The sequence below is a fragment of the Bufo bufo genome, chromosome 2, assembly GCF_905171765.1.
Source record: "Bufo bufo chromosome 2, aBufBuf1.1, whole genome shotgun sequence".
Lineage (NCBI taxonomy): Eukaryota > Metazoa > Chordata > Amphibia > Anura > Bufonidae > Bufo > Bufo bufo.
Window position 1 is genome coordinate 364,038,412 of NC_053390.1, and position 26,963 is coordinate 364,065,374.

The 26,963-nt window shown below is 37.1% G+C and overlaps 1 protein-coding gene across 1 annotated transcript in view; it reads right to left on the reverse strand.

Moving 5' to 3' along the window:
• The window catches only part of PTPRD (protein tyrosine phosphatase receptor type D), a 413,356-nt gene that overhangs the window by 204,023 nt on the left and 182,370 nt on the right, over window positions 1–26,963 (reverse strand). Inside the window, 6 exon segments of the mRNA XM_040417151.1 lie at window positions 2,293–2,397; window positions 2,400–2,465; window positions 2,468–2,563; window positions 8,478–8,489; window positions 9,556–9,666; window positions 13,206–13,394. Coding sequence (XP_040273085.1) covers window positions 2,293–2,397; window positions 2,400–2,465; window positions 2,468–2,563; window positions 8,478–8,489; window positions 9,556–9,666; window positions 13,206–13,394 — 579 coding nt within the window.

Below are 26,963 nucleotides of genomic sequence, written 5' to 3' on the forward strand. Positions count from 1 at the left end.
TTTTCTGTTCATATAGCCATATGAGAGCTTATTTTTTATGGGACAAGTCGTATTTTTTAGGGGCACCATTTTATTTACCAAGTCTCTTATTGGAAAACGGGAAAAAAAATCTTTGTGGGGTTAAATAAAAAAAAACTAAAAATGACATGACATCCTTATTCTGTGGCTCAATACAAATTCGGCAATACCAAACTCATACAGGTTTTGTTTTGTTTTTGCCACCAAAACAATAAAAACCTTTAAAGGGCTTCTGTCACCCCGCAAAAGTCATTTTTTTTTTTTTGGATAGTTACATTCCTTATAGCGCGATATAGGAGAATATAATGGTATTACTTACTTTAATGCGGCCGTTTCTTTAGAAAACGAAGTTTTATAATATGTAAATGCGGTCTCTACCAGCAAGTAGGGCGTCTACTTGCTGGTAGCCGCAGCAGAAAACCGCCCCCGCCGTGTTGATTGACAGGGCCAGCCGTGATCTCCTCCTCCGGCCGGCCCGTCAGTAGTTCAAAAATCGCGCGCCTCTGTTCTATCGCGCAGGCGCTCTGAGATGAGGAGGCTCGTCTCCTCAGAACTCCCTCAGTGCCCTGCGCCGATGACGTCTTCTCTTTCGTGATGTCATCGGCGCAGGCGCACTGAGGGAGTTCTGAGGAGACGAGCCTCCTCATCTCAGAGCGCCTGCGCCGATTGAACAGAGGCGCACGATTTGAACTACTGACAGGGCCGGCCGGAGGAGGAGATCACGGCTGGCCCTGTCAATCAACACGGCGAGGGGGGCGGTTTTCTGCTGCGGCTACCAGCAAGTAGACGCCCTACTTGCTGGTAGAGACCGCATTTACATATTATAAAACTTCGTTTTCTAAAGAAACGGCGCATGAAAGTATGTAATACCATTATATTCTCCTATATCGCGCTAAAAGGAATGAACTATCCAAAAAATTAAATAATGACTTTTGCGGGGTGACAGAAGCCCTTTAAATAAGTTTCTTTGCATTGTCATTTTCTGACATAACTTTTTTATATTGCAGTCTTTTTTACATTTGGTGCACATACAACTTTTTCATCACTGGTATTGAATTTCTTTTGGGAAAGGTGACAAAAAATAGCGAATTATGTGGTTTTATTTTCTTTCTGCTATGGTGATCACCGCACAGAAATGATTAAAATATATTTTTTATTTATATAACTATATATATTATATATATATAAATATATAATATAATATAATTATTATTTTTTCTACAGTAACAACTTTTAACCCCCTTAGGGGGCTAGAAACTGGAACTTTTGATCCCTTGTCCTATTCACCCTAATAGGAAATTTAGGGTGAGTAGGATTTTGACAACGCTCCCTGCTGAGCTGTAGTTTATGCACAGCTAGCAGCGAGCTTACCATGGCAGCCTGGGAAGCTTCAGAAGTGTCCAGGCTGCCATGGTAACCAATCGGAGCCCCTCAATTTCACTGCAGGGGCTCCGATCAGAAGGCAGAGGGAGCCTCACCTTAGAAGCTCGCTCCATACATTCCCTCAACCACCATGATGTACCATTACGGTCACGGTGGTTGAAGGGGTTAAGAGAAATCGATGTGCATGGATCACCAAAGCACAGTTCATGTGTAAGCAACTTTTTTCTGTGAGAGTCCTTGTAATGTTCTGGGAAATAGGATAGTTTGAGCTAGGTATTAGGTATTTTATTGAGAGATATTGTCACTCTCTTTTTGCAATCCTTTTAGGACGTCCATACACATTTAATAGCTGTTGGCCGACAGCAATCACCTCCCGACTTCCCCCATACACATTCAGGTTTGGACGAGTGTGTATGTGTTGTCAATGGAAATGGAAGAGGAAGCTGCTGCCAAACACTTCTGGTGGTGGCTTATCTTCTAGGAGGACAAAAGGATTGGGCGAAAAATCATCTGATCCTTCTCCCCAACATCATCTGTTAGGGAGGGTTGGAGCGCTCAAATATACTTTAGATTGTTGGCCAAACCAGCGGTTTCTAGTTTGTGGTTTGGCTGACAATACACTCATTTGTATAGAGCCCATTAGAGAAGTAAATGTATAGAGTTTTAGCAAAACTAATAAAGATCACTTTAAGTGCCATTTCAGGCAGCTGGCAATAACTAGCAAACTATATGACTGACTGAAAACATTAATTGTATATGGTCGTTCAAATAATAAATGATTACAATGTAAATGTATAGCACACCGCAATAAATAATAATATCTTGGCTAAACATGTCCTATATATACATGGAAACCAAATCAGAATGTTAAGACACTAATGAAGCTCTTACCTTTAACAGTTATCTGTGCTATTGCTTCTATAACACCAAGAGTAGACATTGCAACACATGTATAATTAGCCGACTGCCTGACATCTGTAAGCTCCAGTACATTCTGCCAATTGGCATATCATCCTCTGGAGTCAAATCTTCAGCACCCAACATCCATTTCACATAGGGCATTGTGACCCGACAGCAACGCAAGTAATATTGACACTTCCTCCAGGCATGATCTCATGATTTGTGGGAGGGATAGAAAACCTGGGAGCATTTCCGAACCGAACTGATCAAAATAAGAAAGGAGAAAATAAGCACAACACAACCAATGGAGAAGTCATTGTTCTGAGGACATGCACAGTACAAAGACATGGTCGAAGAAAACTATTTGTATCACATTGATAAGGTATACAGCTAGGGCATACACATTGACTTTTCTAAATGCAACATTTTGATTCAAAACATGTAACATACATTTACTTACACCTATCAGGCCCAGCAATTTACCAACTACTGAACAAACACAAACACACCATGCAAATACATATGTATATATGGTACTTTATATATATACATACATATTCAATAAAAGAACTGGTGAATTGCCAGCATGCTCGTGTTACACAGCCTCAAGTGCTGAGTGCCCCCAGTTGATGTGATTTTATGTGACTGGCCACATTGTCACATCACAGTCCTGGTGCTCATCTACAACGCACTGAAAGTAACGACTCACTTTCAGATTTCAGACTGAAGGCAACCTAAAGATCTTATATACTAAACAGATACCAAAATATAGAGAGCAACGTTTCACTATAGTAAACGAGACAAAGCAGTTCAGTACTGGACTGGGTCATGCATGCAAGCAAATGACTGAGGTCTAGGCAACCATGCTTTGGAAATTTATAAAAATATGTTACATAGAAATTAAATGTATGTTTTTTTTTCTGTTTTTTTTTTTCTCTGTCTGTCTGATATCCTGTATATCTGCACTGAAACAATAGAAGGGGACAGAGGGGTTATAGACAACTAAAAAGTTGGGATTTTGAAATAAGGAGGAGAACACAAGGGGGGGAATATTAGATTAGGCTGAAGTTTGTTAAAATGTCACTATGGTTGTGAGTGTGCTGAAAAGAGGAGTATGGCAGGGGAACATTCAGAGTTTAGTTACATACAAATTCTAGGTAAAGCAACAGCTACTGGATTAATAGCAAGAAAGAAATCTGCTATGAAATTAGGGTGTCAACTAGGAGGTTAATTGTATTTTCAACAAGCATTTGCGGAATCTAGACTAGTAAGCAAAAAGACACAAATATTCCTGCTTTCAAATATTCAACTCTTGTGTTGTTATATCACAGTATAATAATATTCAGTCATCATGGCACGTTTCTAACATGACTACATTTGTCATATTTACATATATATTTTTTGAATTTTAGATTATTTTTTTATTTTATAGCCTCGTGTGCCTTTTGGCCTGTCATCAGCACATAGGAATAAAGACCATATCAAGGAAAATCTGACATAGGTATATATTCACACATGTCGGATGTAGAGTATTTTGAAGGAAAAAAAAATCACTGCAGAAATCTGAGGCTTAAATTTAAATTTCGGCCCGTGGATATGCTGCAGATGTGTTGAGGGGTTTGCAGCAGATCCAAACTAGGATTAGTCCAAAGGGGTTAATTTCCAGCAATTCTGCCCAAAATAATAAGCACACAACTTATTTCCACACTTGATTTTTTGTATTATGATGTCAAAATCCACACCGGAAAATTTCTGTTGCATGTTAATGTGTTTGTGCTGGCCTTGTTGATTGTTGTAGAATTTGATGCTGATTTGGCACAGAATTGATGCCAAAGTTCATGTCAGATCCGATATGTGTCAACATACCCATATAGTTGGCCAATTGTACTTCTGCCATATGTTTAATAGTATGGGACAGGAAGCCTTGGGCACTTTAGCTATGGATACACACCATTTTTATTTATTCAATGCCACAAATGTAGGTTGCTCACCCTTCAGGATCCAATGGATTAAGGGCACTAGCCACTGGTTTACCCACTGCCAAAAATGTCACTGGACAAAATGTAATACTGTTGGTAGGCCCACTTTCATGCAGGAATCACAATTTATAAATAAATTTTATATATATACAGTACAGACCAAAAGTTTGGACACACCATCTCATTCAAAGAGTTTTCTTTATTTTCATGACTATGAAGGCATCAAAACTATGAATTAACACATGGAATTATATACATAACAAACAATGTGTGAAACAACTGAAAATATGTAATATTCTAGGTTCTTCAAAGTAGCCACCTTTTGCTTTGTATTACTGCTTTGCACACTCTTGGCATTCTCTTGATAGAGCTTCAAGAGGTAGTCCCCTGAAATGGTTTTCCAACAGTCTTGAAGGAGTTCCAAGAGATGCTTAGCACTTGTTGGCCCTTTTGCCTTCAACTCTGCGGTCCAGCTCACCCCAAACCATCTCGATTGGGTTCAGGTCCGGTGACTGTGGAGGCCAGGTCATCTGGTGCAGCACCCCCATCACTCTCCTTCATGGTCAAATAGCCCTTACTTTCAAAGTTTTCCTAATTTCTTAAAGTAATGATGGCCACTCATTTTTCTTTACTTAGCTGCTTTTTTCTTGCCATAATACAAATTCTAACAGTCTATTCAGTAGGAACTATCAGCTGTGTATCCACCTGACTTCTCCTCAACGCAGCTGATGGTCCCAACCCCATTTATAAGGCAAGAAATCCCACTTATTAAACCTGACAGGGCACACCTGTGAAGTGAAAACATTTCAGGGGACTACCTCTTGAAGCTCATCAGAGAATGCCAAGAGTGTTGCAAAGCAGTAATCAAAGCAAAAGGTGGCTACTTTGAAGAACCTACAATATGACATATTTTCAGTTGTTTCACACTTGTTTGTTATGTATATAATTCCACATGTGTTAATTCATAGTTTTCATGCCTTCAGTGTGAATCTACAATTTTCATGAAAATAAAGAAAACTCTTTGAATGAGAAGGTGTGTCCAAACTTTTGGTCTGTACTGTATATAATATATATATATATATATATATATATATGTGAAAATATGGCAGCACTAACCAATAATGGAAGTGGGTGCTAGCTCAAATGAGAGGCTTACCCAAAATGTATTTCTGAAAAATAGAGCAGCAATCCAAGATTGCGGTAAAAAAAGGAATGTATTTATTCACCCATAAGTAACGCAATGTTTCGGCTCCAACAATGAAGCCTTTCTCAAGCCTCAAGGCTTGAGAAAGGCTTTATGTTGGAGCCGAATTGTCGCGTCACTTATGGGTGAATAAATACATACCCTTTTTTTACCGCAATCTTGGAGTGCTGCTCTATTTTTCAGCTATATATATATATATTTATTATTAAAAATGTAATATTAAAAAGGCAATTCATACATATATACAGTAAAATTCCTAATGCTATTATAACCAAAGATGAAGATCCAATGATTTAGAATTCAGCATCTGTTTAGATTAATCTAAACAGCACTGACCACTGACATTCATGCATAGGTATATACATGGTGAAACTCGAAAAATGTGAATATCGTGCAAAAGTCCATTTATTTCAGTAATACAAGGTTAAAAGGAATTGCATTAAAGCAGCTTAAAACTAGAATTTTGTGAAAAGGTTCAATATTCTAGGCTCAAAGTGTCACACTCTAGTCAGCTAATTAATCCATACCCCCTGAGAAAAGGGTACCTCAAAATTGTGACTTTGAGGTTTCATAAGCTGTAAACCATAATCATCCAAATTATAACAAATAAAGGCTTGAAAAATCTTGCTTTGCATGTAATGAGTCTATCTGATATGTTAGTTTCACCTTTTAAGCTGCATTACTGAAATAAATGAACTTACTCAATATTCAAATTTTTGAGTTTCACCTGTATGTACTCAGTCTACATTATTGGTAGTCATCTTTGGTTATAATAGAGTTAGGACTTTTACTGCCTTTTTTAATATTACATTGTTTAATAATAGTACAGACCAAAAGTTTGGACACAACCTTCTCATTCAAAGAGTTTTCTTTATTTTCATGACTATGAAAATTGTAGATTCACACTGAAGGCATCAAAACTATGATTATCACATGTGGAATTATATACATAACAAACAAGTGTGAAACAACTGAAAATATGTCATATTCTAGGTTCTTCAAAGTAGCCACCTTTTGCTTTGATTACGGCTTTGCACACTCTTGGCATTCTCTTGATGAGCTTCAAAAGGTAGTCCCCTGAAATGGTTTTCACTTCACAGGTGTGCCCTGTCAGGTTTTAATAAGTGGGATTCTTGCCTTATAAATGGGGGTTGGGGACCATGAGTTGCGTTGAGGAGAAGTCAGTGGATACACAGCTGATAGTCCTACTGAATAGACTGTTAGAATTTGTATTATGGCAAGAAAAAAGCAGCTAAGTAAAGAAAAACTAGTGGCCATCATTACTTTAAGAAATGAAGGTCAGTCAGTCAGCCGAAAAAAAATGGGAAAACTTTGAAAGTAAGGGCTATTTGGACCATGAAGGAGAGTGATGGGGTGCTGCGCCAGATGACCTGGCCTCCACAGACACCGGACCTGAACCCAATCGAGATGGTATTGGGGTTGAGCTGGACCGCAGAGTGAAGGCAAAAGGGCCAACAAGTGCTAAGCATCTCTGGGAACTCCTTCAAGACTGTTGGAAGACATTTTCAGGGGACTATCTCTTGAAGCTCATCAAGAGAATGCCAAGAGTGTGCAAAGCAGTAATCAAAGCAAAAGGTGGCTACTTTGAAGAACCTAGAATATGACATATTTTCAGTTGTTTCACACTTGTTTGTTATGTATATATTCACATGTGTTAATTCATAGTTTTGATGCCTTCATAGTCATGAAAGTAAAGAAAACTCTTTTGAATGAGAAGGTGTGTCCAAACTTTTGGTCTGTACTGTATATATATATATATATATATATATATATATATATATATATATAATGAATTTATAAATTGTGATCCCTGCATTAAAGTGTGCCTACCAACAGTATTACATAATCAGAAATGTAGTGCATAAAGTCTTGGATTATTTAATGACAAAGTAGAATGGTGCAAGCTTGATATAACACCGCCAAATGCAACCAATCATAAAGTAACATTTAGCAGTCTAATGCTAATTATTAGAGGCTACAACCATATTATGACCAGTATGGTAGCAACATGTTTGAAATGACATTCTGCAGATCCAAAAAGACTATATACCACATTAGAAGTGAAAATCTTTTTTTTTCTTTGCAATAAGCCATTCTAATTATGTAAAAAAAAAAAGTAAAGGGATCAGGCATTATGCCATGATGATGTAGAGAAAAACATTAAAAGAGATGCCTACTTTTAGGTGTAACTCTACTTGTTATGAAATAATCATTTAACGTGCAGTGTTTCCAAGTCCCAGTTACAGATAATTAACTAGTTAGTGCCATGTTATAGAAATCAAGGGATAAATTTCTCAAATGTGATTCTGTAGAGCAGATTTATGAAAATGTCTTTGTTGCTCATATCAACCAATCACATCACAGCTATCATTGTTCAAGAGGAGAGTACGAAATAGAAGCTGTGCTGTGATTGGCTGCTATGGACAACAATAGCAGCTTTTCTTTTAGACACTTCCATAAATGTGCACCTATGAGTGAATAATTGAAGAGGCTATTGTTTAATGGTCTTGTGGAAGGTACGGCAGGCAGGGGTGTAGGGAGACAAAGCAAGCACATTATTTACATACGAGACAAGCAATAACTACACATGCAAAGATACAGTTCTAGTATAGCTTGAATTTAGTCGTCACAATACAGTGCTCTCCCATGCCCAACCGATATGCCATCTATCATTACTGTGCATAACAAACCAGTAGTATAGGCAGGCATTTAATAAACAAAAGAAGAGTCGTCATATCCGAGGTTGCCATGCACTCGATCATTCTCACATGCACCACAGATTGATTACAGCAAGCATAAGAAGCCAAACTAGAGCATCCATTGCCAAAAGTTTACACTAAACGTAAGAAAAAATGAATAAAAAAAAACTAAAAAAAATTTACAATGCAGCTACATTCATTTCATTTGTATTCTTTGTTATTGTTGAATTAATATTTTTGTAAAGGTGGGTAAAAAGTAAAAAACACACCAACCTTCTCGCAGCTCTGAGGGATGTAGGGGTTTGATGCAGAACACAATGAAATGAGGAAAGGAGAAAAACAAGGGAAACACAGAGAGAGTAAAAAGGCCATATCAAGGCTTTCAACTGCTTTTTGAACATCTTTTACTTGTTATACCTCTCTAATCTTCAATATCCGCATTTTTCCAGCTTAGAAACAATAGCTAGCTATTTATCTTTTTTTGTTATGGAAGAGTTTTTTTTTTTTCGGTAAAAGATCTCTGTGTTGTAGTAACTTGACATATTTTTTTTAATAATATGTTCCTAATACTGTTAACACTACAGAAATGAGCTGACACTAAGGTATTACCCATCGCTTTCCATACATAGGTTGGAATTGCAAATTCTGGTCTGTGCAGGAAGCTACATGAGCAAGAAAACACTAACCATCCATATGAAGCCATGCCTCAAAATCAAAGATACATTTGCTGTGCGTTGCAATGCACAGTGACCATTGTTCACAGCCATCTGTATCATCATAATTCATTCATTTATAGGAAGAGCTACTGTCATTTAAGGGAATAGTCAGTTCATTACTGTAGTGGAAGGGATAACATTTACCATTAAATATGTAAAATTAATGAAACAGAAATACAAAGATAGAAGGATAGTAGTAAAATAAGTGAGATGAATATACAATTATGTTTATAATGCTGTTTAAGGTTAGAGTGTTATCCACGACAAACACTAAAGCAATATCAGTATTTGTATCCATCTTGGCGCTTTCAATGTTATCTTCAATTCAGGAGAACATCAAACTATAAATTCAGGATTAACAAGTATAGGAACAAATAAAGACTTTTAAAAAAAAATTACAGCTCCCCAAAAGTAAATGTAATGCACGCAACTAAATGCAAGAAAGAAAAAAAAAAGAAGTTGAAACGTAAAATACTTACAACCCTCAGGTAATGACCTACATATTCTTACATTTTCCACAATTACTGAGTCAGTTGTTGTCCAATTTTGTATTGTGATAACAGTAACTGCGAACAGCCTGAAAATAATAGCCCCATTGCCCACAAAATGTAGACACTGGGGTTTGTCATTCCTACCTCTTACATATAGATTTGCCGGAGCCGAATACCGTGTCCCAGCACTGTTGGTTGCAACACACTCATATTTTCCCTGGTCAGCTTCTTCACTCTGCTCAATTTGTAGTGCACCTGTCCAGATATAAAATACACAGCCAAGCAAAGAGTCAGATAGGGTTCTGCTATTTCCAGATATCCACAATTTGCCATTTGTAACACAGAAATCCCTGAATTGGAAGGTCCAATCAACGTCGATTCTTGCTAAAGACTACAGATAAAAAGTAATGCAATGGTAAATTAAACATTTCAGTTTATCCCTTGTTACTTTTAAGTAAGAAAACAAAACACATATACAACAAGCATTTATTTTTATGTAAATTAATTGTTAAAATTTAATTAAAATGGAAATGAGTGAAACTGCTTCAAGGAAGTGTGGCTTTGAAATATAACAAAATATTATATATTTTGTCATTGGTCAATTTAATAATTTTTCATATAAATAAGTTAAAATAATTTGTAAAAATAAACTAACTATGATACAGTTTAGAAATTTTAAAATTTTGGTGAGCCAAAATGTTTCACATTTTTGTAAAGCCAAACTGAACAGCTAGCACAAAAATGCTGCATGGCACAAAAAGTAAAAAGACAAAAATATATATTGTTTTATAATTTTTCCATAACTAAAAATATATTGTGATTTCATTAAAGAAACACATCTTTGTTTAAGACATGCAGGTTATAAAGAAAGACAGTTTGACACAACTTACAAGCTAAGAAATGTATGCTGGAAAACAAAGAGCAGCTGAATTAGAAAATAAAATATATAAAACCATGGCTACTGCCAAGACCAGAAGAAGCCAACCAATCACTGCTTGAGGTCCACAGTAGGCCCCTAAGACACCCATCAAATCCACAGGTGGGATTAGCAGTGTGGTGTCACAAAACCCAAGAAAAAAAAAAAAAAAAAAAAAGAAGAAGAAAAAGAACAAAAAAAAAAAAAAAACACAAGAAGAGCTGTAAACATTGAGTCAGTGTACTGAAAAAACATTTCTATAAACATATCACTAAAATAGAAAGTCATAAACCTGTTGTTTCCAGCACCTGGAGAACCGATGATCCAAAAAGTTAATGAAGAAGTTCAAGAAATTTCAGTAGGGAAAAACAATTACAGTATGTGAATTTGCAAGAGGAAAACGTCAAGTTTATTTTGAATTTTGCTACAAGAAAAAATTGCAAAAAAAGAAGAAAAATAGAAGAACAGTTACAAGACCAAAACCAAAAACATCTGTGAAATACAAGATCAAAAAGTTGACTCCTGGTTGCCATCTGCATGTCTTCAACTGTTCCCTAGACCAAGTGGCATAGGTCCAGAACATGAACAGCTAAGGAAGAAAAAATGATTTTTTTTTCCTCTCCAATCAGTCGGACAAAAAAAAAAAAAGAAAAAAAAAAAAAGAAGAAGAAAAAGAAGAAAAAAAGAGGGACACATGGAAAGCTGTGACTGGGCTTTGGCCAAAAGACCTTGATATGCTTTCTTTGAAGCATATCACAAACTAAAATTGTTGTAGTAAATAAAATAAAAGAGATGAATAAGACACATGATCAAGTAGTAAACTAATAAAAAAAAAAGATATTTTAAATGATAAAAAACAGATACAAGTATAATGGAAATACAAAAAAAGAATGCATAAGATCATTCTGTGACTCTTAGTTCTTAGTCTTACCTCTTATTGGTGTACCACCTGGGTGGATAATATGAATGCAAATAAGATTAGAAAGAAGAATCATTAGTACCAGAAGAAGGAGGTTTAGGATTTGGAAGAAGAATCAATCAGATTTACAAAATAGAAAAGGATAACAGGAATATATTGAATAAAGGTAAAAGGTCCTAAGTGCTATTGCACTGTGTGATAAAGAGCCAAGGACCCAAAATGGCACTGAACTCCACTAACTAGTACAGGAATATCAAGTAATAGGGGGATATTATAATTTGTATATTTAAAAAAAATTTGGAGGTTGTTCTTACTATTCATAATGCATTTAGGGAGTAATGCTCATCTTGATCAAAAAGCTCTGTGAAGGGCATTTGATGACAAACATTGTGGTAAAGGGCAAGGTACAACATCTACTTTAGGATCAGTGAAGCTAAAGGACAATTCCTTGAGCACAGGTGTTGGCTAGGTTTGATACAACAACAATTGTTTTGTGAAGGTGTGTGCACCACTACAAAGGTATCGTGACTACACTAGCTGGTAGTAGTAAAATGCATGCCATGCATTTTAGCAGTATTTAGAATACTAGGGCTTGTCTAAGTATGGAAACTTGTGGGGGGAGAAGTGCGCTGGAGGACTAAGCACTTACCAATGGATTCTGTAGATTAAAATATGGAGAGAAGAAAGACAGCATAAAAAATGATTATATTCTGTATCTGTTGTCACTTTTAAAGATCTATAAAGCTATATTACATTTTTATAATAATTTAGACTTCATACTATACACAGGTTCTGCTGACAACAATCAGGTAGGCACTAAACAAGATGGTTTGAACAGCACAGGACGGTTCAAAAAGCCAGACAATTTGAGAAATAAAATTATATTACGTTTGTGCTGGTCCATTTCTAAACTATTATATTTGTTGAGAAATATAATTTTAGTACTCTTTATTGGGAAGGTTGCCAGCAAAGTATTAATGATACTGCCACCTGTATTAAACACTAAAAAGTTGCCCGTAAGCTTGATTCACACACATCGTTAAGAGATGTTTTTGGTGTAATTTTTATTTTTTTATTTTCCAGACTTATTTTTTACCACTTTGCTGTTAGTGAATAGAAAAGTATCATGTTCCACATTACTGTTTTGGTTTGTGGTAAGTCTTTAATGCTTTTTACCCTGTGTTCTTTCAAAAAGTAATATACCCCTGTGGGTTGCATTTTTGAGGACAAGAACTCTCATAGACATCAATTTTAATAAATGCTTTCATTGTGCTTTCACTGGGTTTTTTATGTGTGAAGGCGGCCTTGCAAGTTTGCAAATAAAAGGGTTTGCTATGTATCCAAGAGTGGAGAAAATTACTGAGGAAGTATCAGGACAACTATGGGACAAGAACTTGACAGACAGAACAGGCTTCCTTATAACTTACACAAGAAATCATAATTTTATTAGATTTCTTGTCAGGGAGTAGCAGGAATAGTCTTCCCAATGCATTACTAATCCACCTAACTAAACCAGATGGATTTTTTTGCGGTTGCGTTGAGTTATATTAAAGAGTAAAACAAAGAAAGTTGGTTGACTGGTTTGTTGAGGGGAATATATACTCCGTCTAATTTCTGATTGTACTGCAATGTTGAAGAAGGGTTGTTGAAATTAAAGTAGAAAGTAAAAATAAAAAAAAAGATAGAGGGATGGATCTTTCAAGTAGCGCATTAAAGCGATAAAATAAATGAAAGATATTGAAGTACAGTCACAGCAGTGGGGAATGAGGAGTAAACACAAGCTGAGGAACACACACACTCGCACACAAGTAGACTTTGGAATAGGCAATGACTACACCGCAGACATGAATTAGACGAGAGAAAGGAAGTAGGAAGAGAAGTCTTTACCTATAATTAAAGCAAGAAATAAAGTGAGAGAGAAAGTAAAAACGTTTAGGGTTAGCACCTGTGATCCCTTACCTGATCGTAGCTGCTTTATGCGTCCATTACTGTTGCTTGTATCAACAGGTAGGTAGTCTTTAAACCAACTTATTTCAGGGTCTGGGTTTCCACTGGCTGCACATAACATGGTGGCTGTTCGTGTGCGCTCCACCACTTTCAATTGGGGGCCCATATCAATAGTAGGAAAACCACGGGGAATTTGATCCTCTGAAAATAATCATAATAACGGTTCAGAAATTAGCACAACTCAAGGAACACATAATATTTCTTATTGCTTGCCATATGTCATTTATGGGAAGAATGCTACATTTCATTAAAATTGCTGTACATTTTAAATAAAAGCTGCTTTTGTGAATCCCACAGTGGATGAATAGAACTGCTGGCTACAGCACACTTTGCTTGTTACTATAATTCATGATAATATTCTCTTTACCATGGATGGTACAGTGGTATATGAAATGGAATATCTCTATAAAGTGTAGTAATATTCTGAAAACTTTTCCAATATTCATCTATTCAGTATCTTTCTACATAAGACACTAAGAATATCTTCTCTATGAATTTGAAGAATGTTACATTTTTAGGTGTATAAATCATATGGAATTAGCAGATTTCTTATATACTGTCATTAAAGTGTATGGTTACTTGAACACATATCGTTGCAACACGAACATACAATAATTTAAGAAATTCTAATAATTACTTAATTTAAAAATGCAAATAAAGCCAATCCATCCTATACTGCATAGGTAATTTTTGTAAATTGTAGTCATAATTTTTTCATAAGAAACACCAGAATACAGCAGATTTAAAAAGCTACTTCTGTTTGACAACTGTGGCGCATTTCCAATGTGGCTGCCAGGTATTTGGCAACAAAACCTAGTATTCAACATAAATAGAATTGAAGAACAATACGATTTGTAACTGGGATGATTATCTCATAACATAGATATTTTAATCTCCATAGGCAGCTTGATATAAATCTAGCAAAGAAATGAATGAGGAGATCTCTAGATCCATGTGAGGTACAGAGCTGGTCCTAGCTTTGTTAGAAAGAGGTTGTCATGTACCATATGATGTCTGATTTAAATTTTTTACATTAGTCATAGGATAACCCCCTTAAGTAATAAAACCGATAGGATTGTCATGGCAATCTCCTTTTCTGCTCCAGCTAAGGGGGCGTGTCCATGATCTCCCTATCACAGCTCAGGAGGCAGTTGAAGGATGAAACTGAGCATGTGCGGCCTTCTCAGTCAGCAGGTCAAAGAAATAATAATACTAAAAAAAACAGCAGGTGGCGCTATACAGACAAATTTTATTCAATAACTCAGTGGCTGTACAACATTTTTTATTACATACAATTGCAAAAGTATTCAGATCTGGACTGTAGAATATTTTGAATACCCCTTTAATACTAAAATTACAAAGAGAAGCACTGTGCTGATTTAGCATTACTAACACTAAGCAAGCAGATGCTGTGGTAGGAGGAAAATTTCTTACATCACGTACTTATGATGAATTCTCTACAGATATTTTAGCAGACACGGAATACTAGAAAATGAATTTCGGAAGGCTGCAGGATGAATTTCACTATGCACTTATATTTTACCATCGTTTCCAAGAAACCTCTGCAAACACTGGATATTTCTCTATAAAACCCTACTATTATCCTTAGGTTCCATTAGATAGATACAGGGGTAAAACACTATAATTTAGATTATTACACTGCCTGTCACTGAGATTACAACACCTTCGCTATCTGAAGTATAGGCCAATATTATTATAAACTAGATGTGATCAATACATTCTGAAGAAGAAAATAAAAGCAATGTGCATGCATGTGTGTACCAATGAACAGAATAAAGAGCCCTTTATTACAGTCATAGCTGTACACCGCAGAGGTAAAATATAGACTAAGGTACAAATGATGTAGCTTTCAAGCTGCTGCATCAGGTAGACCGTATCAAGAATAGTCAACTTAGTATCAAACACTTATATATGACAACACAGGTCACATCTCATAATCCAGTCTCTGTACAATAACACCCTGGGCCTATTCACTTAATCATAGACATTCTACATTTCAAGTTCTCAAAAGCTTGGAAGATTTGTGTAAATATAACATCCATCCCATAGAGCTGAACAGAGCAAATGAGGAAGGAGGACTGAAACCTAAGCCGATAGATAGGTATATCATATCAAGGTAAAAAATGGTGAGGCTTTACACAGGCCAACAAGAGGTAACTGCACTAGGGTGATGCCACTGTAGAGGGTAAAACAGACAGTTAGGTCCATATATATTTGGACAATGACAATATTTTTCAAATCTTTGTTCTGTACATTACCACAATGGATTTGGAAAAAAAACTATTAAGATGCAGTTAAAGTTCAGACTTTAAGCTTTAATTCAGTGGGTTGAACAAAGTGGTTGCATAATAACGGAACTAAAGCATTTTTAAACTCAATCCCTTCATTTCAGGAGCTCAAAAATAATTGGACAAATTAAATAATAGTAAAAAAATTAAATATTCTAATACTTGGTTGAAAACCCTTTGTTGGCAATGACTGCCTGAAGTCTTGAACTCATGGACATCACCAGACGCTGTGGTTCCTACTTTTTAATGCTCTGCCAGTGTCATGCTTTAGTGTGGGAAGGAAACCCCACACTGAGCATAGGATGGAAGGGGGGGACAGGGAATCAGGCCTGAGAACTAGGGAAGGAAGATGGACACCTCCTAGTGAAAACCTTAACCAAAATCCTGACTGACTACCAGTATGAACAGACCCCAAAGGTAGGTGAGTTCATACGCAGAAATACCTAGAGTCATATCTATCCCTATAGAACCCTGGTACTAATGGCAGGGACGAGACTACCTGTTCCTTCAAAAGGAAGGACGAACAAGAGTCTACTTCATGCCTAATACAAACAATAGGGAAATGCAATATACAGAAACCAAACAAAATACAAAAGGGAAAGGAAAGACTTAACTTCAAAGAGGTTATGGAAGCACCAGGAACTCAGCCGAGATCCAACAAAAAACAATCCACAGGCACAGAAGCTATAAACCGCACAGCATAGTGGGAGAAGCAACTATAAATAAGGACGTTTAAATGACCACATAAGAAACACCTGGAGGCAAGGGGTGTGCCCATTACCAGAAACAACACAGACGCCTATTGATCCACAAGGAAAACCTGTCAGATCAAACCATGTGTTGCCAGTCTCACAGATCTCCTGCCACTCACTGTCGCCGGGATGCCCGTATGTCTCGGTATGTCCGTGACAGCCAGGCCTTTACTGCAGCGGTTGTCAGTTGCTGTTTGTTTGTGGGCCGTTCTGTCTGAAGTTTAGTCTTTAACACAAGATCTACTATTCCCAATAGGTGATATCACAGCTTATCTACTCCTTTCTTGTACAAAGACCTCTACACAGGTCACAGAGCATGTCTAGAAAAATCTCCCATAGAAGTCAATAGGTCCCCTCCTGTCCATTGTATCTGTCCATGTTGCTGCTCTCAAAGAACAGGGTGTCTTGACATATATTTTATGTTTAGCTAAAAGTTACTTCTTGAAATACAGTTTATTAAGAAACAGTTTGCCTTCTGGCCCCCAGCATGTGTTCTCAGACTTTGCAGGCTGCTCTTTCCTCTCTCTGATCTCCTGAACAATCATAAATTTTAATCCCTTTTCATTCACCTTTTTTTTATTTGGTTGCAAAGATGTCACCTTACATTTGTGTTCAGGAGAGCAGAGAGAGGGGCTATAGACTAAGCTCAGAAAGCTTGTTTGGTGGATTTCACACTGAACAGGACAGAGTAACCTGCAATGTAAGACAATACATGCAGGCTGTGGAAGACAAAAAGATGACAATATTTAACTAAACCAAATTACAGAACATGTTTTGTTTTACCCAAAAATACAAGCATTTCAGAAAAAAAATGCCCCCAAATGTTTTCCACTTAAAGACCATGTTATATATCCAAATACACAGAAAATACATCACAATGCAACTAAAGTATTACCCCATAACATACTTTATACCTGCCTAGGAGCATACTGAACTAAGTAAATACTGTAGAAAGTTTCTTGTTTTTTTTCTTCACACTTTGGTCGCTTCAAGTTCTTACATATCTTGTTGGTTTTGTTTATTCATTCTGGGCTGGATTTTCAAAAACATTTTCTGAAAGTCACATAGGCTCTGCTACACCAGACTCAACACTTGTGATATAAAAGCAGTGCTGCAGCATTAGTAATATGACGCTGTGACTTAGCCAAAAGTTCCATCTTTTACAAAGGCAGGATGATATGAGCTAAAACAATGTCATCCTAATGATGCAGGGTATTCTTTATTGTCAATTTAAATAACAGCCATGCACTGTATCACGGATACCAGTTCTCTGCTGCACGCCAAAGCGGTGATGTCATCCTTTCTTCCTCTCGCTTTTTTGTTGTACACACACAATCCAAGTTCAGAAGAACCTGCTAACAATCTAAAGCCTGTGTCTACACTTGGCACATCATTGAAAAACAGAAAATGTAGGAAAAAAGATTTTAGCTTGCCGTGACTGACAGGAATAGCCTGGAGCCTACAGCATCAAGTCAGATTGTATTTCCCAGTTGAATAATACTAATAGTCAGTTCTCATGGTGAGTTCGGCAATCAGTTGCTTTTGGCAATTGTTCAATATTTCATTGCTGTGCAACTGTTCATTATTTCATCCATGAAAATTAAAGGGTTGCAAGAAATAGTTACTGCTTCTCATTAACTAAAATGTATTAATTAGTTGCTTTTAAAAGCTTGGCAAAGTTAACACAGCAATTTAAAAAGCCATTCCTGGTAATATTTGCATGAATCTGAAAGCCATTTTAAAGGATGGTGCATTAACCAGTCACTGTTTATAGACTATAATTGTGCAGATTTTACTATTAAAGATAAGAGTACAAAATGTAAAAAAAAAAAACATACATTAACATCAACACTTTTTTTTGTCATAAAAGCAGAAAAACACAGTTCAAGCTCTGACAGATGTGTCAAATACCCGGGAAATCCAAATGACTCATAATAGGGTCTATTTCTGTTTCTGTCATGGTTTTCTCCATTTTAACAGAAAAAAAATACTGGTGCATGATGTGCTACCTTTCCAACAAATATGATGGAATCTGCAACGGACGCTGTGAACAGAATCACTAGTGCAGATGTGAACATAGTCTAAAATGTGAATATTCCCTGTTGTTTTAATGGGTGTCAGCAGGTTGTGACCTGCTACCCGCTGATGGGTAAGTAGAAGATGGGATGGGAGTAGAGAGCAGTAATGGTCAGACATCTTTAAAACATTGTTTACTATATGTGGCGTTATGTGAGTTATCACACTAGAAATCCCCTATTAGTACACACAGTACCTGTCCTAATCACACAGGAGGACAAGTTACTTCACAACACTGAGGTAAAGAGCTGCCTCATCCTCCTCTCTGCTCTACTTGTCAGGGATTATGATTCTGAATACAGATAATAAGTACTTCCGCTGAATCTCTGTAGGAATGGAGTTCAAGAGGAGACATGAAGTAAAGAGAGGACTGATAGGACAGACTGTGGAAATGGAGACTACATACATGAGCTGCTGCTCATTAACCTCACCTCCTCTCTGTACTTTATGTATCCGTATGAGCTCCATCCCACAGATTGAGCTCAAGATTTAATCATCTGTATTCAGGATCATAATCCCTGACAAGCAGAGCAGACAGGAGGATGAGGCAGCTCTTTAGCTCAGTGTTCTGAAGTGATTGTCCTGCTCTGTAATTAGGACAGATTTTGTGTGCACCAATAGGACAGTGGCCATTTTATTTCCCCTGAAGACTGCTCCCTAGACAAAACTATTACAATTAATGAAAGGTATTCAGGAATATATTTACATTAAAGTAATATTTAAGTATTTTCATTTTCTTAATTCCTGGAGAACCCCTTTAAGGTCCCCCTGGTGGTTCTAGGCCAGTGATGGCTAACCTCCGGCACTGCATCTGTGGTGAAACTACAACTCCCAGCATGCTCCATTCATTTCTGTGGAGTTCTGAGAACAGCCAAGTGTGCATCTTGTAGTTTTACCACAGCTGGAGTGCCGGAGGCTAGTCATCACAGTTTTTGGCTCCAGATCTCCCATACAATTGAATTACTGGGTGGATGTGTGACTGGCTCCTTTGTTCATTTCAGGGAGCACCACAGAGTAGGCAGTCCCTGTTTTTGTGATCAGTGGTGGTCCAAGAGGTAGGCCTCTAACTTCATATAACTGGAAAGGTAAGGTAAAGCACAAAATCTATCACAATTATATATCACATTTGTTAGATATGCCATTAATTCTTTTAAAATCTGTCATCTACAGAGTGACAACCCTTATATTGGGGTATCAGAAAAATGAAGCATTAGGTTAATTGCTGAATATGACTTCTGAGTATTCTCTTCTCTCCCACTTTTATAGTATAATCTATGCATAGTCTTATTTATCTTATTTTGTACATGATCTGCAGCAATTCCTCTCTATTTTTCCTTAGCTATTTTCTACGAAGAGTAAAGATTTTTCTTTCATCTCTCTGAAGACCTTTTGATTCCAGTCCTGAACATATCACCTGCCTAGAAATTGGCAAAATGATTGCCGCAGACAGCTGTTTGAAATGGCTATAAGCACATTGATTTTGAGAAGCTGACTCTTAACCTTTGACAAAGCAAAACCATGGACCTCAAAAGATAAGGTATTATTATCCTGATGGAAAAAAGCAATGTAATACTTCTAAAATGAATATTGCAAATTTTAGTTATATTGTTTTGGTTATTGTTATTGTTAGGATTCAGAAGATTTCTAAGAAACATAGGGAAAGCAGCTATCATGTAGGGACGGAACAAAAGCAAACATTAATGTATATAATAAAGAAGAAGGCCCCATAATGGATGCTTTACTCCTGATTTCCTAAGTTTAAGTGAATCCACAGAAAAAAAAGAAGAAAAAAAAAAACCTTTGTTAATCTCTGTTCCTATGAGAACATTTTCATTTTCTAGCAGTAAAATCTGACCTAGATTCCAAGTTGATGCTTCATAAAGCAGATAAAATATGACAAAGTTGCCACCAGTTTTTATATTGCTTGTTGATCAAGTTTTACCTCTAATTTCTTTTTAATTTCCATCTAAACTGATACATTTTTTATTTAGGTTTGCCTCAATTAGGGAGCGGCCCTCTATGAGCCCGAATGAGGAGTTACTACATAAGACCAGCTCCCGCTCTGGTAAAACTGGACTACTCATATATTATATGGTACATATTTGGTCATAGCTTTTATTATTCTAAGGTATCCATACATAAAAGATCAATGTCAACCAAACCTGATAATTTTGATAGAACCAGATGACCATTTAATGTGTACAGATAAAAATGTTGTATACTATGTCCTCATAGGATAATAACCACCACCAGAGGTGTATGACATTGGCTTATTCCCTCTCCCAAATGAGAACACATACACAATGGGCCAGGAAGAATAATTGTCAGCCAAATGAGCATTCAACCAACAGCTATCTAAAGTATATAGCCAGCTTTAAACAAAGACAGTGACCTATCGGCAATATTCCTGTCTCCTATACTGATATTAATACAAAGGATGATAAAAAAGAATAGAGAGAGAGTAATAAATAAATATATATATATATATATATATATATATATATATTAGCCATAGCATGCAGTCTACCTAATTAGTTGCTACAGGCAACTGCTCCATTTTTCCAATGCACTTTTTCTAATACGCTTCCCCCCTGTGCCGAACAAGGTAAATGTGATTATTATGTGCATTATAGAGGTTTTAGGGAAACCTAAAATAGTTCTCAATTATACAAAATGCATCACCAAGTGCAAATGTAAGTATATGTACATTTTCCAACTATATAATCACGCATGGATGCCATTACCCATTCTCTAGGTCACAGAGGTTTACAGAATAATATTAGATATGAATTTATTCCAATGCCATGAAATGCAAATGTTGACTATATGCTGTAATGATGTATGATTTCACAATTTGCTTTAGCGGCTGCTTTCATGGTGAAGTATAATGCTCTAGGCAATGAATAAATGTGCCCAAAAATAAGCCTATTATGGCAGGAGGTACTGGGTGTATTTTTAGCAATGGTCAAGTAGTATATTTCCTCGATATGTTAATCTATAATAACACATATTCTGAGACCTGAGAAATATGATTAATACTTGCACATAAATGATTACAAGCGATTGACTTGAGGATATAGAAAATCATGAAAGAAACAATTGGTTCTATAAAAAAAATTATACTGACCTAGCAGGCATTAAAGTAATTCCTGGAGCATTAACAGTTAGTTTAATAATGTGCATAGCTTAAAGTTGGTATCGAGGTACGCTGCTGGGATAAGGAGTCAACATGCTGATGTTGGCGCAACATCTGTAAGTAGGCCGCAGGTAAATCTACTGGCGTATCTTGAGTCAAGGAGGTACAATGACATGCAAAAAGATGTAAATACATTTGTACATTGTTAAATGGCGCATATACAGTGTAGGTGTGTATATGTATATATATATATATATATTGTAGGAAGGCACAAGTGTCCGTCATTGACGGAAGGTATGTGTCACCAAGAGTCCTGGCCTTGGTGAGGTAAGAGCCGGTAATTTCATGTGTCGGTGGCAGCTAGTGCTGGCTGACATGGTTTTGCTATTTAGTGTGGCTGTAAAGCCGATCCGGGCCGGCTCTTACTGGGAGCAGCCATAGTGCAGGGTGGGTGGCTTCTCCCCACGTTCCAGGCCGGGTCTTGGTTTGGGCTATAAAACACAGGCAGCACTGTCAGGTGGTAGGAATTTACTCCTCTCTGACATTGAAGCTCTGTCAGTCTCTGTGTTGGGACCTGGGAGTTTGTGACTGGGTAAAGGCCTGCTACCTTGTTGGGATGAGAGCAGGTGGTTTCTGCTATGTACAAGGACTTCTGCATTGCTGCATGGTGTGAACAAACACCAGACTCATGGTGACTGTTTTCCTTGAAACTGACTTTAGCTTATCCTTGTGTGTGAATAAATACCAAACTGTTTAAGTTAAAGACGTTGTCGTTGCCTCTATACTGTGTCCGCAAGCCTGTCTACCAGAGCAAATCGCCACAAAATATATATACATGTTTTACAAAACAATCAGACCTCCCTCCATTGAAAATTGCCCCTTGCATCCTTCCTTCTACCCAACATACCAATAACTATGAAGGGTAGTTACCTGGCCCCTTAATTTTTTCAAATCCATTGTCTCATGTTCTCATAGGTTAGATGCATAGCTCTAGGGGCATAGAGACAAATGTGCCACTGGTCACCTGGGAAATTGGGCAACGGAATACAAATATTAGCAAGTAGAGGGTGTGTGCTACAGACATCTTCTGCAGTACTGTAGACTGGTGCTCTAGAGCAAACAATGACAACATCATATCTTCGGTATATTGAGAAAAGTGTTAAAATCAATTATAGTATATATGTATTACAACATATAATATAACATATATAAAAATGATGGCTCACTTTAAGAAGATGCAGTTTAATGGGAATTTGTCTTCAGAAAATGACCCAGAAAATTACCTACTGATCACAGTCTTTATGTGAAACATATTTTTAATAATTGTTTGTGATTTCTCTTTTGTTATATTACAAGTCATGATCTATATAAAAAATAATCCTAGAATCTTACAGTTTTCACATGATCACTGAGCCTTATAATAGGCTGACACTTTCTGTTGTCTCATTATCATCACAGACAGGATTACAATGACGATAACACCAATATATAGATAAAACAGGATCCACCACATAGGTGAAGGGTATCTACTCCCCCTACCTGCACAATGACCTCTGCACAGGTCACATAGCTTATTTAGGAAATAGATGTCAATGAATATCTCCAGACTAAAGATTCCAATGCGGCTTCTGCAAAACAATTCTCTTTTTTTTTCAGCAGGTATCAGTGGCTCAACCAAGATGGCTGCCCCATAAAAATATGCAGCAAATGTAAAAAACTAAAATCTAACATCACAAACTAAAAACACATCATAAAATAAAGAATATGTATCAGTGTCTGGTCTTAATTAGTAAATAAAAAAAATATAGGTTAAATATTTCCTTTAAGAGGGTTCACTTTATGTAGATATGACATTAATGATTTTATTTAGTCACAAAACGGGCACTGCCACTTTGGGTCAGAATAGTTAATTCTTGCAAATCCAAGTCATTCCCTTGTAAAGCTTTCTAATCTAAAGCCATTCAACAAAGTTTTGTCACTTTTTTCCTCTAAAAAATAAATACAGAGAAGCTTTGATTATTTTCCCTTGTAAGGTTTATTTTGTTCTGAACAGGGTTGATGGATAAGTCTTGGGCATCGCTAGTGGCTATTCCAGTAGTACAAAGATAATTTGTTACTGTTCTCTTCATCATTTATAGACGCTGAGTCTTTTCCCCTTTAAGCCCAGGACAGTTATAGGATCAATACAAATATGCTTCTAAAATATATCTCTCTGACCCATGTTTGTTTTAAGCTGTATCATTCATAATGGTGATGGATTAGTTATGCTATCCTTCCCTGCCTGCACAAAGCACACAGCATCAAAAGAGCATATATTTTATGCCCAAGGTCAGGGGAAAATTAATGGATAAAGAACTGGATACAAATGAAGTTCACGTTGAATGGGCTGAGTGCTCTCTACCGGGTACAGCCAAGGAACACTGTGCAAAGTCCATTATATTAAATGCTCTTCAAGCATTTCAAAAGTGTAATCGTTTCCATGGGCTAATACATAAAAGAAGCAATCTTTAACATCGCTGTAATACAACAGCCTCCAGGTGTCGGGCAGGAGAAGCTGGTTTAGCGTTTGGTTAGCATATTCCATTTTTCTCTCACACCCCTGGTTGTAAATACGTAGGATGAGGTTGAGCTTTCAATGCTGTGTCTTACATTAAGCCTGTTTATTGCTAGAGGGAACCATCATAAAGTGCATGTGCACCCAATATACATTTATATGCAAATAACATAATCTATTACTAAAACACAAGGGTACAGTCGGAAGATAGGAAGCAAAAAAGTCTATCCTATCCGTGCACTTGCCGCCATTCAGATGAATTGAATGGACTTTACATTCACAGAAACATCTGGAAAAAATCAGCTGCTTGTGAATATACCCTTACAAAAAGGTATCTAAATGCAGGTATCTAAAATCTGGGACCATTTTTGAAAAATACATTTCTCCTAATTTGGATGAATGAATCCACCATCACTTGCAAGGTACAAGATTTTTTGGAGCTGTGTATATAACTAAACAGATGGATTGTGACAGCGTAGGTTCTGCAGATGTTGTACTGACCCCCACGTGGAGTGCAGAACATGTGTAGTACAATATTTCCTGTTTGAAAATAGAATAATACCCAATGCTAGATATCTGGACAATGCTGATCATCTAAGGGCTCCTTTATAGTTATCTGGTGATCTGGCTCAGTTTCCCTTCAGTGTTTTCTGTAAAATGAAGCTAGAACTGATCTCATAGCTTTTTATGGGATACTTCATACACATCCGGCGCATCAGTTGCGATGCCGGATATCAAATAGTACCGGACAGAAAAATGCTGCATGCCTTGTTTTTCAATTCAGTCCTATCAATCTATAGATGCTGGACCTATGCAATAAAGAGCACATACACATACACTCACCTAAAGAATTATTAGGAACACCATACTAATACGGTGTTGGACCCCCATTTGCCTTCAGAACTGCCTTAATTCTACGTGGCATTGATTCAACAAGGTGCTGATAGCATTCTTTAGAAATGTTGGCCCATATTGATAGGATAGCATTTTGCAGTTGATGGAGATTTGAGGGATGCACATCCAGGGCACGAAGCTCCCGTTCCACCACATCCCAAAGATGCTCTATTGGGTTGAGATCTGGTGACTGTGGGGGCCATTTTAGTACAGTGAACTCATTGTCATGTTCAAGAAACCAATTTGAAATGATTCGAGCTTTGTGACATGGTGCATTATCCTGCTGGAAGTAGCCATCAGAGGATGGACACATGTTCTCATTCTGTTTACGCCAAATTCGGACTCTACCATTTGAATGTCTCAACAGAAATCGAGACTCATCCGACCAGGCAACATTTTTCCAGTCTTCAACAGTCCAATTTTGGTGAGCTCGTGCAAATTGTAGCCTCTTTTTCCTATTTGTAGTGGAGATGAGTGGTACCCGGTGGGGTCTTCTGCTGTTGTAGCCCATCCGCCTCAAGGTTGTGCGTGTTGTGGCTTCAGAAATGCTTTTCTGCATACCTCGGTTGTAACGAGTGGTTATTTCAGTCAACGTTGCTCTTCTATCAGCTTGAATCAGTCGGCCCATTCTCCTCTGACCTCTAGCATCCACAAGGCATTTTTTCCCACAGGATTGCCGCATACTGGATGTTTTTCCCTTTTCACACCATTCTTTGTAAACCCTAGAAATGGTTGTGCGTGAAAATCCCAGTAACTGAGCCGATTGTGAAATACTCAGACCGGCCCGTCTGGCACCAACAACCATGACACGCTCAAAATTGCTTAAATCACCTTTATTTCCCATTCTGACATTCAGTTTGGAGTTCAGGAGATTGTCTTGACCAGGACCACACCCCTAAATGCATTGAAGCAACTGCCATGTGATTGGTTGACTAGATAATTTAATTAATGAGAAATAGAACAGGTGTTCCTAATAATTCTTTAGGTGAGTGTATATCGGTTCTGTCTGGTTCCACATACACAAAAAAAATAAAAAAGAAATTCCGACCAGCACCCAGCCCAATAATAAATTACAATTTAGCTTATATGTTGAAAATGGAAAATGTCTGCATTGCTGAATGTGAATATTCACGTATGTAACATTTAAAATAGTTTTTGTACTTTTATGACTTTCACAATAAGAAAGAATACATAAAAAAAGAAAATGGAAAAGAATATGAAATAATATTGCTAGCAGAATATTGTATCTACTATATAAAATGGATGTGATGGCCGTTATAATAAAGCTAGTAAACTTTAACCCTAAAGTCATCATTCTTATGGTAGAACAGCTAATATGATTCACATATGCACATGAGAGTCAGACATTACAATTGGTGAAAATGGAAAATATGGACGACAATATCTATCACTGATGAATATGATTCATCCAGAAATATAATCATTTGTCATATTGTTACATATAAATATTCATCCTCTAACTATTGAATGGTTTTCCGAGATTTTGATACTGATAACCTATCCTCAGGAGGTCCTCGATGGAGGTCCGACTCCCGGTACCCCCTACGATCAGCTGTTTGAAGAGGCAGCTGCGCTCCAGCGAGTGATGTGGCCTCTTTTTAGGCCTGTGATGTCATGTTCATCAACCACATGGCCTAGACGTGGCTCAGTCCCAATCAAGTGAATGGAGCTGAGTTGCCATATCAAGCATGTCTGCTATCTAATGGACAATGTCGTGCTTGGTAATCTGCGAGGAGGCGGAGGCAGCGGCACTCCAGCCTCCCCAAACAGCTGATCGGTGGGTTTTGAACCCCGACAAAATTATATTGGCAACCCATCCAGACGATAGGTCATCAATATCAGTATCTCGGAAAACAAACTGTGTAGTGAGACCTCACACTTTGCCAACTGCCAGTATATTCAATGTTGATACTATTTCAATAGAAATGAAATGAATCACGCTATAAAAAATATCCCAATAGTTGTCCT